The sequence below is a fragment of the Mercurialis annua genome, linkage group LG5 (assembly GCF_937616625.2).
Source record: "Mercurialis annua linkage group LG5, ddMerAnnu1.2, whole genome shotgun sequence".
NCBI lineage: Eukaryota > Viridiplantae > Streptophyta > Magnoliopsida > Malpighiales > Euphorbiaceae > Mercurialis > Mercurialis annua.
The window spans coordinates 14102751-14115899 of NC_065574.1; the positions used below are offsets into that span (position 1 = coordinate 14102751).

At 30.9% G+C, this 13149-nt stretch overlaps 2 protein-coding genes across 3 annotated transcripts; one reads left to right on the plus strand and one right to left on the minus strand.

The window, feature by feature from the left end:
- The first annotated feature begins 570 nt into the window (after window positions 1–570).
- Window positions 571–3544, plus strand: LOC126681240 (cytochrome P450 86B1-like). Its single transcript, XM_050376729.2, has 2 exons — window positions 571–2090; window positions 3008–3544. The coding sequence occupies exons 1-2, from the start codon at window positions 831–833 to the stop codon at window positions 3380–3382; spliced, it is 1635 nt and encodes a 544-aa protein (XP_050232686.1). The 5' UTR covers window positions 571–830; the 3' UTR covers window positions 3383–3544.
- On the minus strand, window positions 2941–9383 carry LOC126681241 (uncharacterized). 2 transcript variants are annotated; one of them, XM_050376730.2, is made up of 8 exons: window positions 9152–9383; window positions 8806–8836; window positions 8246–8264; window positions 7623–7720; window positions 6988–7086; window positions 6672–6844; window positions 5836–5927; window positions 2941–3358 (listed from the first exon to the last, which is right to left on the minus strand). In XM_050376730.2, exons 1-7 carry the CDS (start codon window positions 9314–9316, stop codon window positions 5841–5843), a joined length of 672 nt encoding a protein of 223 aa, XP_050232687.1. In that variant the 5' UTR covers window positions 9317–9383; the 3' UTR covers window positions 2941–3358; window positions 5836–5840. The 2 variants fall into 2 exon arrangements, with proteins under 2 accessions (XP_050232687.1, XP_050232689.1); XM_050376732.2 differs by having other exon boundaries at window positions 2941–3816.
- Window positions 9384–13149: the final 3766 nt, after the last annotated feature.

The following is a 13149-nucleotide window of genomic DNA, read 5'->3' on the forward strand; positions in this document are numbered from 1 at the left end:
TTTTTATAGGTGCAAATGAGCCACTCTTAAGTTAGGATGTATTCTCGAATCAATTCACCAATTATTCAAAATTAACTCGATATCAAATCTACTTAAAGTTTGAACCACTCAATTCAATTCAATTAGCGAGTTGATTCTAACATAAGATATTTGAATCAACAACTTCGCAAACCTAATCAAACATTTGCTAATCTTTTTATTTTTATAATTATATATACTCAAATCGAGTTTTTATCGAATCCGATAATTTTAAATTTTAGAGACAAGTCAAATTTGAATTCGATAGAGTTTCAACCAAAAACTCAACTCGACTATTCCTATATGCTAATGTAAATGTTCTAATGCTTCCACGTAATATAATAATATGGAGTGGGATGTTGAACTTAACCTTACCTATATATACACATCAATATATGTATTATTATATCATGTTTTTAGGATTAAGAATATGAATTGGCAAATTTGAAAACAAGTGGTATAAATGGTTGTGACTTAGGTTATCCATCGCCACCCACTTCTTAACCTCCAAAACTTTGTATTAGTAGTAACTCTTGTTTGACACACAAGGCATCTAATTTCCCAACTGATCCAAAACCTCAATTAGAAGAGCAAGAAGTCACATAAAACCCTAATTGTGTAAAAGTGCCAAAAGAATCAGTTTAGTCACATAAAAAAGCACACATTTCAGTTCACCAAATCATACCAATTGGGCCAAAAACTGCACGACAAGAAAATTTACAAACCCTCCCTCCCTTATAACACATGTTCATCATCCATACTTAACCATATACTACACGCATTTTACCCACATTTCCTATCATTCAAACACCATGATCAACTCTAGCAACAACTTCACTTCCGGCCTTTCATTTTCGTCCGACGACCTTGCCGGAAACTTCGCTTCTCGGCGATTCTTTTTCTTCTTCTTGCAGGATGTTCAAATTTTAGAGCTTCTCCTTGCTTTTTTTGTCTTTGTTTGCTTGCATTCTCTAAGGCAGAAGAAACGTTATGGTCTAGCGGTGTGGCCAGTTCTAGGCATGATGCCGTCTATGGTTTTCGCTATTCGGAGCAACATGTACGAGTGGATTTCGGACGTACTTTGTCGTCAGAATGGAACATTCAGATTCAAAGGACCATGGTTTAGCAGCCTCAATTGTGTAGTCACTGCGGATCCTAGAAACCTAGAGCATCTTCTCAAGACGAAGTTCCCCAATTTCCCGAAAGGGCATTACTTTCGCGACACGGTTCATGATCTTCTAGGGGATGGGATATTTAATGCTGATGATGAGACATGGCAGAGGCAGAGGAAAACGGCAAGCATTGAGTTCCATTCAACGAAGTTCAGGCAACTAACTACTGAATCACTGCTTGAACTTGTTCATTCTAGGCTCTTACCAGTACTAGAAAATGCAGTACAAAAATCCGCTGACATCGATCTACAAGATATTCTTTTACGACTAACATTCGACAATGTATGCATGATGGCCTTTGGGGTCGATCCAGGATGTTTGAGTTTAGATTTGCCTGAAATACCATTCGCCAGAGCTTTTGAAGATGCAACCGAAGTAACAGTGCTGCGTTTTGTGACACCAACTTGTATATGGAAAGCTATGAGGTATCTTGATTTAGGAGCAGAAAAGAAGCTGAAAAGATCGATCAAAGGAGTCGACGAATTTGCTGAACAAGTTATAAGGACAAGAAAGAAAGAACTGTCTGTAACAAGTAGTGACGATGATAAGAAGCAAAGATCGGATCTTTTGACAGTGTTCATGAGGTTAAAAGACGAGAACGGAAAGCCATTTTCCGACAAGTTCTTGAGGGACATATGCGTAAACTTTATTCTTGCAGGTAGGGATACTTCTTCTGTTGCATTAAGTTGGTTTTTCTGGCTGCTTAATAAGAATCCCGACGTGGAAGAGAAGATTCTTGCTGAAATTTACAAGATTGTTAAGGAGAGATCGCATCATTTTGACCCTAATATGAGTGCATTGGTGTTTAAGCCAGAGGAAATAAAGAAGATGGAATATTTGCAGGCTGCATTATCTGAGGCCTTGAGGTTGTATCCTTCAGTGCCAGTGGACCACAAGGAGGTATTAACTAATAGCTATTCAATTTAAAAATTCTTCATTTTATTGCATTTAAATCATTTATAATCACTTATCATCTATTTCAATCATGTAAATCTAAAGAATTCTCACATTTATTTGTAGTAATTAAATTAGTAGACAATTATTTAGTCAATTTCTTGGTTACCTAAAAGTTTCTATAGTTTTTAGGAATGGCTTAGTCTTGAAAATGAAAAATTGACCATAGAACAACATTCGAGATCCTAAGGAAAGACCGATCAGACTGCGTTTAAAGGAATTTATTTTTATACTAGTTTTTTTAGAACAAGGGAAGCAGTTTTAGAAATACAAAAAATAACGATATAATAAGTAGTTCACACACTCTTAGCTCCTGTTTGGAAACCTAGAGAAAATGGGAAGAAGAAAATGTGGATGAATTTATTTAAAATGGAATAAAAATATGTAATAAGAATTTTATTATATCTAAAAATACTTTTTAAAAAAATTTATCATGCTCTCTTCCAAATAATTAAAAAAGAAACCAAAATATTTCCAAATACAAAGCTACTAGATGAGTGCATGCATCACCGGTGAACTATAGCTCAAATGATGTCAAGAAGATGGTAGAATCATATTCTCCCGCAAGCGCTAAAAGTCTCCCTTCTCCAAATGATAAATAAATAAATAAATAAATAAGTGCATGCATTCCACAATGACCTAACAATATTGTACCCTAGTTTTATAAACAGCTGTTGTTTAAACAGAAAAGCAAAGAATTAAAGTTTTTATATCTACTGTTTCATAATAAATTGCAGCAATGTAATTAACAATTTCAAGGTATTGCAGAATTTTCCAGATAGATGCAGAATACATATTTAATTAATGAATAATAAACACCGCAAGAAGCTAACTAAATCGAAACAAAACGAGTAATGTTGCAGGTAATTGAGGATGACATATTTCCAAATGGAACAGTGCTAAAGAAAGGAACAAAGGTGATATATGCAGTATACGCAATGGGAAGAATGGAGGCAATCTGGGGAAAGGATTGCAGGGAGTTCAAACCAGAGAGGTGGCTAAAAGATGGAAGATATATGAGCGAATCTGCTTACAAATTTACAGCCTTTAACGGTGGCCCTCGCCTCTGCTTAGGCAAAGACTTCGCTTACTATCAGATGAAATTTGTTGCTGCCTCTATCATATATCGCTACCGAGTGAAGGTGGCCAAAGATCATCCCGTGGTGCCGAAACTCGCCTTAACCATGTACATGAAACATGGTCTCAAGGTGAATCTATTGAGAAGAAACGGAATCTGAGAGCTCTATGATTAAAAAGCAATGTAGTAAAGATGCTAAATATGTCAATAATTGTTCTTTTGGTTTCCTTTTTGCCTCTTAAAACTTGTTTTTAGACTTATTATTTGCATTACACTATACACTTTAATAATGGATTTCTTATAAAAAGTTGAATTTGCACCAGTTGGTTTATGCCGATCCGTACAATTCATCTTTAGTGTATTCTCAAGATTCATACAATTGAACAGGTTACATGAAAAATTGTAATTTTTAACCATTCTCATACAATGAGTAGGCATATAAGGTTTTCAATGATTTTAATGTACAATGGAAACATTTAACTAGGCCGGGGTTTTACGGATATGATTTGGAGCTGAGATTGCACAAGGTTAAGATGGCAAGTCAACAGAAGAAATAGACCACTTCACAGTTGCAGATCACAGCCATAACATCAACTGTGAGGAAACACAGAAAGAACACAATTACATGAAGCAGAAACAGGGACTATCCCGAATTATGCTCGGCCCGTGATATGGACACAAACTCACCATCTTACTTAATTTTAGGATGTTTAAAAGGAAAGAAAGAGATACAATTTTTCAATTTCTTTAGTATGAGAAACTCATACAAGAAGTGAGATCTGAATCCTTGTAGAAGCAATCAATCTCAAGATTCCAGTATTGAATAAAAATGAGTTTTTCTTTCTATATTTTGATTTTTGGATCAACACTATTCTAGAATTATGAACTAATTTTGAAATCTCAAATGACAACCTTAGAGGGGTGAATAGGTTGTTTTATAGAAGTTAAAAATTGTTTAAAGAATAGATAGAAAAAGAGTTAGGTTTGAGAAATTGAACAAGCAATTTTAGAGTGGTTCCACTCAAAATCAAACTTATATCCACAACTTAATAAAAGATTGAGATTTTCAAATCACTAAATTTTTAAACAGGTTTCAAATGGTATTTTTACAAGCTCATCACCTAAATTAGAAGTTCTAACTCACAATAAACGATTTCTCAAAGGCTAATCATCAACTAACAATGATGAAACTAAATGTTTCACCTGCCAACTTAAAAAAATTGATACAAATTGGAGAGAGATTTTAGTAATAATTTTTTGCTAATGGTTGTTCTAACCTAACCTAAGCTGTTAGGACACATTTGTTGGACCATATGTCTTTATATTCCTAATTTTGATATGTAGAAATAATTGGCAAACTACCGTGTTTGATATTTTTTAGTTAATTGTGTTAAAAGTCAGAATTTTGGTGAAAAATCAAAAGTGACGATCGTTCAATATTTTTGACGATCGTCTGTTTGCGCACCTTGATTTGATATAGTTCTTATATTTAAATTGAGAGATTGAATGTATAAGTAAATTGTCATCATTATAGATAGTGAGAACTGCATTCAGTTCTAGAGTTAGACTTTAGTATATTTTTTCTGATTGTTAAGGAATTCATTACTATTAATGCTATCTATGATTTCTCTGATAATCTAGATAGCGATTTCAGATAATCGTAGGTTGTAGGTTGGGAATTGTAATACTCAAGAGATTTTAATGTAATAAGAGCATCTCTAGTGGGAGAAAATCAAATTAAAATTAGATTAAAGATAGATCCACTCATGAAATTCAACGAGGGTTCAACGCCTAGATGTTCAAATCTTATTGCTAGTTAATTACGTTGTCTTTGTTTTCGCTTTTCATTTTAGTTCTAAGTCTAACTTTACAATATTAAAAATGTACTATTTTCTGATTGATTAGATAACAGAATAACAATGAAAACATCTCCATTACAATGCTAAATCAGCATATGACAATGCTAAATCGACATATGACAATGCTAAAATTTAGCATTTAAAATAAAATATACATCTTTGTCGCTACGCTATCTCTTATGTTAAATTTTAGCATATGCTAAGCTTGGTGCCAAAATTGACACCAAATAGCATATGTCAAATCCTCATATACACATAAATTGATTATAAAATTGTCATTAGTAATTGTAATCAGTTACAAAATTATAAATTTATCACTCAATAACATTTTTGCATTGGATTCAACTCTAAAATATGTGCTATATTTAATAATTTGCTATTTTCTATGCTAAAAATAGCCCAAAATATAGCATAAGAAATGTTAGATGCTCTAAGTAGAAACTGCTGTAGTTCTCGTGGGATCGACAACCTACTTTACCCTATACTAGGTTATAGGATACTCAGCATACTTTCATAGGATTAGTTAGAAAATAATATACTGCAACTGAATACACCATGAAAGACAACACTTATGTTTAGATATTAATTCCTAATCTTGTAATGTCCAAAGTTGATTTAAAATGTTGCAAATGGGAGCAGGCGTATCAAAATGGTCTATAACGAGCAATAGTTATTTGTGGATAAAAAATAATTCAGACATTCGTTATCTATACATATAACTGATACAAGAGAAACATAGGTAAAAAACCTTTACCTCATTCAAGCTTGGCCATCCCATTCTTCATAGAACTCCTTCAAAAATTCCTCCATAAACTTGTGCCTCTTTTCAGCCCTCTTCTTCCCAGCCTGAAATATTTAATATTATCAATGGACAATGCTCAAACCCCTTACTATAAGGGAATCTCGGCGACTCTTCATCATGCATATGTATTTCTCTAAGTAACTAAACTTTTAGCCATGTTTTATGCACGTGAGTGTTAGTTATTTGCCCCATTATTAATCAATCATTTTATAGCTTGAATTAATTTTTATTTTTACAAAATTATATTAACATTTTGATAGAAGGTATTACTGTAATTGCTTGTTATTTACTGAATAATTGTTAATTAATTAATTTACAATTACTAGTAACTTAAATTCATAAACTGAAACTTTATTGGTATTATAATTTTTTTAATGCAAGTTATTATTGTTAGTTATTGGACTCATTATTAATTACTTGTATCTTCAATTTGAGACTTAATTTTTATAATTGTTTTAGTTTGTTCATACAGATTATCATTGCAATTTGCGTATTATTTATAGTAGCAATTACTAATTAATTGCCATATAGTAATTATTTATAAAAATAAAACTAAAACTTAAATGCTAATTATATCATTTTTTCATAAGAATCCTATTACTTTCAGTTCTAGTATATTTTAATTTCACCAAAATCTCATTAATGATTTACGATAGGAATAATTAGTCATATCTTATTATTAGACAGTAAAAAATAATCATATTAAATAAATTAATAGAGGCTGTTATTGAAATAGTATATAGCCTAATGTTTATGAGAATAAGACCTTTCAAAGTCCAAGCGTTTACCTTTGTTTTCATTAAATCTTTCAATTTAAGAAGTTTCTCATGAAAATGATTCACAGTAGTCTGCTCTTCTTTTTTCATGTATTGTTCCTTGGACAAATCCAAACGAGGGAGAACAGCCGGATCATGAAGCACTCTGTTTCTACTTCCACCAAAAGTAAAGCAGCGAGCAATTCCTGAGATTTGGCAAGTTAACACTCATGTTATGGCATGCACTTATGTGAGCAGTTTCTGATGACTTGAAGTATGGCTATTAAATGATTGCGTAAACATCGGAAAATTTTCTTTGAATTAACCCTATATTAGCTCCAGAGCATACCAACTGCACCAATTGCATCAAGACGATCTGCATCTTGCACAATCCCAAATTCTGGAGATAGTCCGCAGCTGGCATCCCCAGTTATTTCCTCTTTAAAACCTGATAATTGGGAAAATAAAGCTATAAGAATAAACTTTTTTCCTCTAGTGATGTTAATATGGGTAGCAATGAAAGCAAACTGCAGAAATGTACTCTCTTTCAACTTGTAACTGTATATATGAACAGAGAGTCATTCAGGAGCTCCATATCTGTAGCTATATCATTACTAAAGTAAAAAACACAACACGTCCTATAATTAAAATGAATTTTAAAAATTTATGCACTATATTATCCATGTCCTCTCTCTTACCATCATGAAACAAGTAAAGTTTATGAGAAATATAGGATATATTACGCTTGATTATTGGCAGAAATATATGCTACTGAAAACATGTGATGATGAAATCTATTGTTGGCAGCAATATATGCTAATCGAAACATGTGATGATGAAATCTGTTATCAGTCGTAAAAAAACTCAACTCAAATTTTGCACTTATTTCAGCAGAAAAATCAATGTTTGACTAATACTTGCAGGCACAGTAAAAAAATGTGTAAATCATACTTCAGAAAAATAGTTGCCATCATAGTAATTTACCCATCCCTTTGATGATTCCTAAGATCTTCATCTTTTTGGTTTCTTCTACATCCTCTTCATCCAAAAACTTCTCCACAATTTTCTCTTCGGATGGGTCTCTGCATGCAAAAATATGAAGATGGACAATCAGGAAACAAGGTGAAGTTCAAGAATTTAAGAGACAAAAAAAGGTTTGAGAGTGTAGAAATTAGCATTGGACTCGAACTGATATAACTAATTCTAGATTGTTGCAGGAAATCAACTCAACTTTGAGTGCAACATATACATCGATGCAAAATAGCCTGCGAGTTCAATAGCCTGAGTACATTGTGTAGAAGCACTAAATTGAAAGACTAATATCCAGACGTAAGACTTCAAATTAATGTAAATGTCGGACATGATATCTTGAGCATAATAGCAAAGAAAATAATAAAATTGTGGTGAAATGAAACTCTTATGAAAAATTGTGAAATGAAACTCTTATGAAAAATTGTAAAATAAAGAAACATAACATAAATTTGGTACATCTTTTATAGCAAATAAATTAACAACCATGCACACTATGCATCTAGTATCATATTTGAGCAAAAACAGAAAGGAATTGCTTTTGCAGTTAGTGAGTTAGGTAACAAAGAATTGCATACCTTAAGTACTTGTAGTCACCTGCAACAAGCATGAAGAGGGAAAATCAGCCATGACACAAATCACTTAGCGAAATCATCACGAGTTCACGACACAGAACCTATGTTGTACCGAAATAAAAGCATAAAAATGAAAAAGATGCTGACACGAAAAAACGGTAACAAAAATATTTTTAATAAGAATTAGATTATAAAGTTCCGTATGTTTAAAACACTTGTGAAAATAGAAACGAAATGATGAAAGTAGGACTCCACAGGATTTCTTTCAACATAGCACAAAACAATATGCAAAATCACAATGAGAAAAGGATAGTTAGGATCAAATCAACAATGGAGATTAATGCAAATTTCAGATATCAGCGTAGCTCAGAGTCTACAAGTAATTTGATTGTAACATTCGAATCTTTGGTGGAAAAAAATTCCACCAAACATAAAAAAAAGAGCAGCTGAGAAAGCAAAAGGATAAAACAGAAGCATGAATTACATGTCCAAATTACAAAATGGAGCAATTAAGATTAGGCAAATGTGCAAAATTTATGCAAGAAGATGGACAGAGGATTGACCTATATCATGAAGAAGCGCAGCAAGCTCCACCTGCAACAAAACCCCATATACAAACACATCATTTAAGCAACACGCCAACTATTTACCCAGCAAGCAAACTAACAAGGCAGCACGGACACGGACACGAGGACACGGGACACAGCGAAACAGTGTTATTTTAAAGTTTCCAATATAAAAATGAAATTCCATGTCCGGAATGTCCGAAATGTTTTAGAAACTTACATGTTTGATTGAATGAAGTGTGCGTGCTACCTAACAACTTATACAATAATGTTGGGCAATAAAGAGAACCCATTAAAGACGCAACTTTTATAAGCAAAATTAAATAAAGGTTATTGGGTTTACGATTTCCATGGAGTCGGGATTTGAAGAGAGGCCTTCCTCCCGAGCCAGAGAGAGAGCAAGGTCCCTGACCCTCCATACATGCCATGCATCATGCGACCCGTCGTTTCGTTTCATGAATTTCTCCACCAAATTCTCCGCCTTCTTCACTGTCTCTGCTCTCCCCATGTTTCCTTTTTCACAAATTTTTGATGCACGACGCCAGTTCAGTAGAAGTCAGTCCTAATTGGACACTTCAATGACATAAGGTCAACAAGAACCGGAGAAGTAGGGGTAAGCAACGGTCGGTTCGGTCATCGAACCGCCTAAAAATTTTAAACCGTTCGGTTTTTTAAAAATTTCGGTCACCGAACCGTATTAATCAAATTATATCAAAACTGTATTAACCAAACCAAAATATTACGGTTCGATTCGGTTCGATCAAAAACCGTAATATTTTTTGTATGGTTTTTAGGAAGAAAAAAAACAGTTTTTTAAAAAATAAATAAAAAAAATGGAAAAATTTAACCTAAATAGTACATGTGCTTTAAATTAAATCTATATTTATCGTTTTTTATTATAAAACTATAAAATTAAACAAGTTTAATATATAAATGTGAGTATATGAAAGTTTAAAACAACGTAATTTTTAAATACGGTCGGTTCGGTTATTACGGTTATTTTTTTGTAAAAACCGTAAACCAAACCGAATAGTCAAAATTTTAAAAATTCGGACCGTAACCGAACCATATTTTCAAATTATACTTCGGTTTGATTAATTTGGTTCGGTTTGGTTCGGTTATTCGGTTTTGACCGTTTAATGCTCACCCCTACGGAGAAGGTTCATTTATGTCCTTAATGTTTGCTATAACATTTTGATTCTATTTTCATTTGAATAGGTGGAAATTCTAACCAAAACTCGGTTCATGGAAAATCTATAAATCTATCCGATGAGATGTTCAAAAAATTGAGAAGAAAAAGAAATTTATTTTAAATTTTGTAACAACTTATTAGACATGTCCGTTAATTTTCTTAAAACTAAAAAAAATCAATTTTAAAAGGCCTAATTACTTAAAAACCACCCACCTTGTAACTTTTTTTCATTTATACCATGACCTAGGAAAATTTTCAATTGTACCCTATTTTCGATTTTTATGTTTCATCTCTACCCTAATGAGCTTAATTGACCTATTTTTTTTTAAAAAAGAGTTTAAATTAGTCCTTCATTTTTAACCTATATTCTAATAAAACATTAATGTTAATCATTTATGTATCTTATTTTTAATATTTTCATCTTTAAATTAATTAAATTATCAAAATTTTTAATTTTGGGGTACAAATGAAACATAAAAATTGAAAATATGGTACAATTGAAAATTTTCCTAGGTCATGGTATAAATGAAAAGAAGTTACAAGGTGGGTGGTTTTTAAGTAATTAAGCCATTTTAAAATTAGAGTTTTGTTATAATTCCTTTTTCCAAAAAAATGCGTCGAATTTCATGAAATCTTAATACATACAAAAACTTGTTTTTAGATTTCATTTCTTTCTTTTTATTCGGTTCAGCCAGATTCGATTCAATCTAATTTGGTTTAATTTGATTTTTTTTGGTTCAGTTTAATAAATTTAAAAATTATTTTTTTAAAAAATGTTTTTTTGTTTTTCTAAAAATGGTCTATTTTTATTTAAAACAAACTAACAAAATTAAAAAATATTATTTGAAAACTTATCTATACTATATATATATATATATATATATATATATTATTATATTATATTATATTATATATAAAAGCACGGATGGGGTGGGGCAAGCAAATTTACTGAATAATCCTTTTCAGTTTACTACTAAATAAAAGTTTTATAGTTATTAACTAATTAGTTATTCAATTAACCACTATTGTAATTAAAGTCCTAATTAGAATAGGTAGTTAAATTATCTCCAATTTAGTTTTTAGTATGTAAAAAATAACTAAATTGTCTCCAAATTAGTAGGAATACCTATCTTTTAGTTTGATTGAACTACAAAATTAAAATACTGTATTTGGTCAATATATTATTATTTAAATTTCAATCTTATTATTTTTAAAGATATTATTAATAAAATTACGTTAATTATTTAATTATGGTTATTATAAAACCAAAAGAAGAATAAATTCAGTATGGAAAAAAAATTTAATAACCGAATATATTATATTTATTTTAAAAAAAATTCTTAACTAATTTAATATTAATTATAAATAAAAAAATTGATATAATTATAATAAATTTACTAATATGTTTATTGACGAGTTACGTTACGAGCCACGTGCATAGCACATAATGCGAAACTAGTTTATTTAAAAATGGATAGAATCCCAATATCTAGAAAAAATTATTATTAAGATTAATCTTTTTTTTAGTTCGATTCAGTTCGGTTCGATTCAGTTCGGTTCGATTTAGTTCGATTTGGTTCTGTTCAATTGGATTCGATATAATTCGGTTCGATTTAGTTCAGTTCGATTTGATTCGATTCGATTTATATCGTTTTCTGGGTTTGATTCGGTTTAAAAAGGCATAAGGTACAAAAAAAATCTCGAGGTTTCTCCAAAAGTACATATCAGCCCTTTTTAATTTTTCGGACACAATTAAGCCCTCTTGGTTTGTTTTATCGAACAAAAAAACCCTTCCGTCCATATTAAAGCTAACTGATGACGTGGCTGTAGAAAAAAAATTCAAAAAGATCCTAAATATTTAAAATATTTACCAATTTTATAATTAAAAATATTTTAACATTATCCAAAAGATCCTTAATGTTTAAAATATTTACTAATTTTATATTTATGCCTATTTTAAAATTGTTTCACCCTCTTCTTCCTAATTAACTCTAATTAATTTTTTATTAAAATCAATTAAAACATATTTAAAAAACGACCGCCAACACACCGGATTGATATTTTTTTCCTTTTAATTAAATATTATGAAAAATAAAAACGATTGCAGCTGACCGGAGGTCGTCGCATTTTCTAATTAACTTTAAATAATAATTTTTTTTATTAAAATCTAATTTATCAATCAAAACTCAATTGATAAAACTCAACTGAACTAATCAAAATAGGATTAAATTAACCAAACCGCTAATCTCGAAACCATAATCGATCCCGAAACCATCACCGATCCAAAAATACCGCCGCTCCGAAAACTACCGCTGGCGTCAGATCTGAGAAGAGACCCATGCATGTCTGTTCTCAGGTTTGAGAACAGACCGCCATGTCTGTTCTCAGAAGTGAGAATAGACGACAGTCTGTTTTTAGATCTGAGAGCAGACCGTCGGCTGTTCTTTTGAGAACAGGCCGGACCTCTGGCATGGAGGTTGTATTTTTTTGTTTTTTTTTATTTTCAAAATTAAAAAGAAAAAATGCTATTCGGGTCCCTAATTTATATTGTTTATCAATATAAGTCCTTTAAAGGATTAAATTGAAATATATTTAAATATTAAGGATAGTTTTGAATTTTTTTCCTTAAAGACATTTGACGCTGTTAACTCTCATATTTAACGGAAGGGTTTATTTGTTCAATAAAAAAATTTAGATTCAATTTAAAACCATAAGGTCTTATTTGTACCCAAAAAATCAAAAGGGGCTGATATGTACTCTTGGAAAAACTTCGAGAGTTTTTTTGTACCTTATGCCGTTTAAAAAATACTTTTCAGAAAAATAAATTCTTTTTAATTTTTTAAAAAATACTTTCTTTTCTTTTCTTTTCAGAATATATTTATTTAAAACAAATTTAAAAAATCAAATTATTTATTTATTTGAAAAAAAAAAATTAGTCAATAAAAGAATTTCGAAATTTTCTTATAAAAAAAATCCAAAAAATCATTTACTAAATTGTAGCCTAATTTTAATAAATTGTTTTGGCTCAAAAGTTTAAGATTGGTCGCAAATAAAAACATCAATTTATTTCTACTTTTTTTATATAAATATTCTTTGTTAGCTAAAATTTAAATGTACTTATCGAAATTAGCCTAAAATTGATATTTTTA

Bases quoted from the DNA above. Each gene is read 5' to 3' on its own strand.
- LOC126681240 (XM_050376729.2), top strand. From the start codon at position 831: ATGATCAACTCTAGCAACAACTTCACTTCCGGCCTTTCATTTTCGTCC. The intron at 2,091-3,007 runs GTATTAACTAAT...GTAATGTTGCAG, and splicing joins TGCCAGTGGACCACAAGGAG to GTAATTGAGGATGACATATT.
- LOC126681241 (XM_050376730.2), bottom strand. From the start codon at position 9,316: ATGGGGAGAGCAGAGACAGTGAAGAAGGCGGAGAATTTGGTGGAGAAA. The intron at 8,837-9,151 runs GTAAACCCAATA...GTTTTGTTGCAG, and splicing joins ATCCCGACTCCATGGAAATC to GTGGAGCTTGCTGCGCTTCT. The intron at 7,087-7,622 runs GTAAATTACTAT...CCCAATTATCAG, and splicing joins AGGAATCATCAAAGGGATGG to GTTTTAAAGAGGAAATAACT.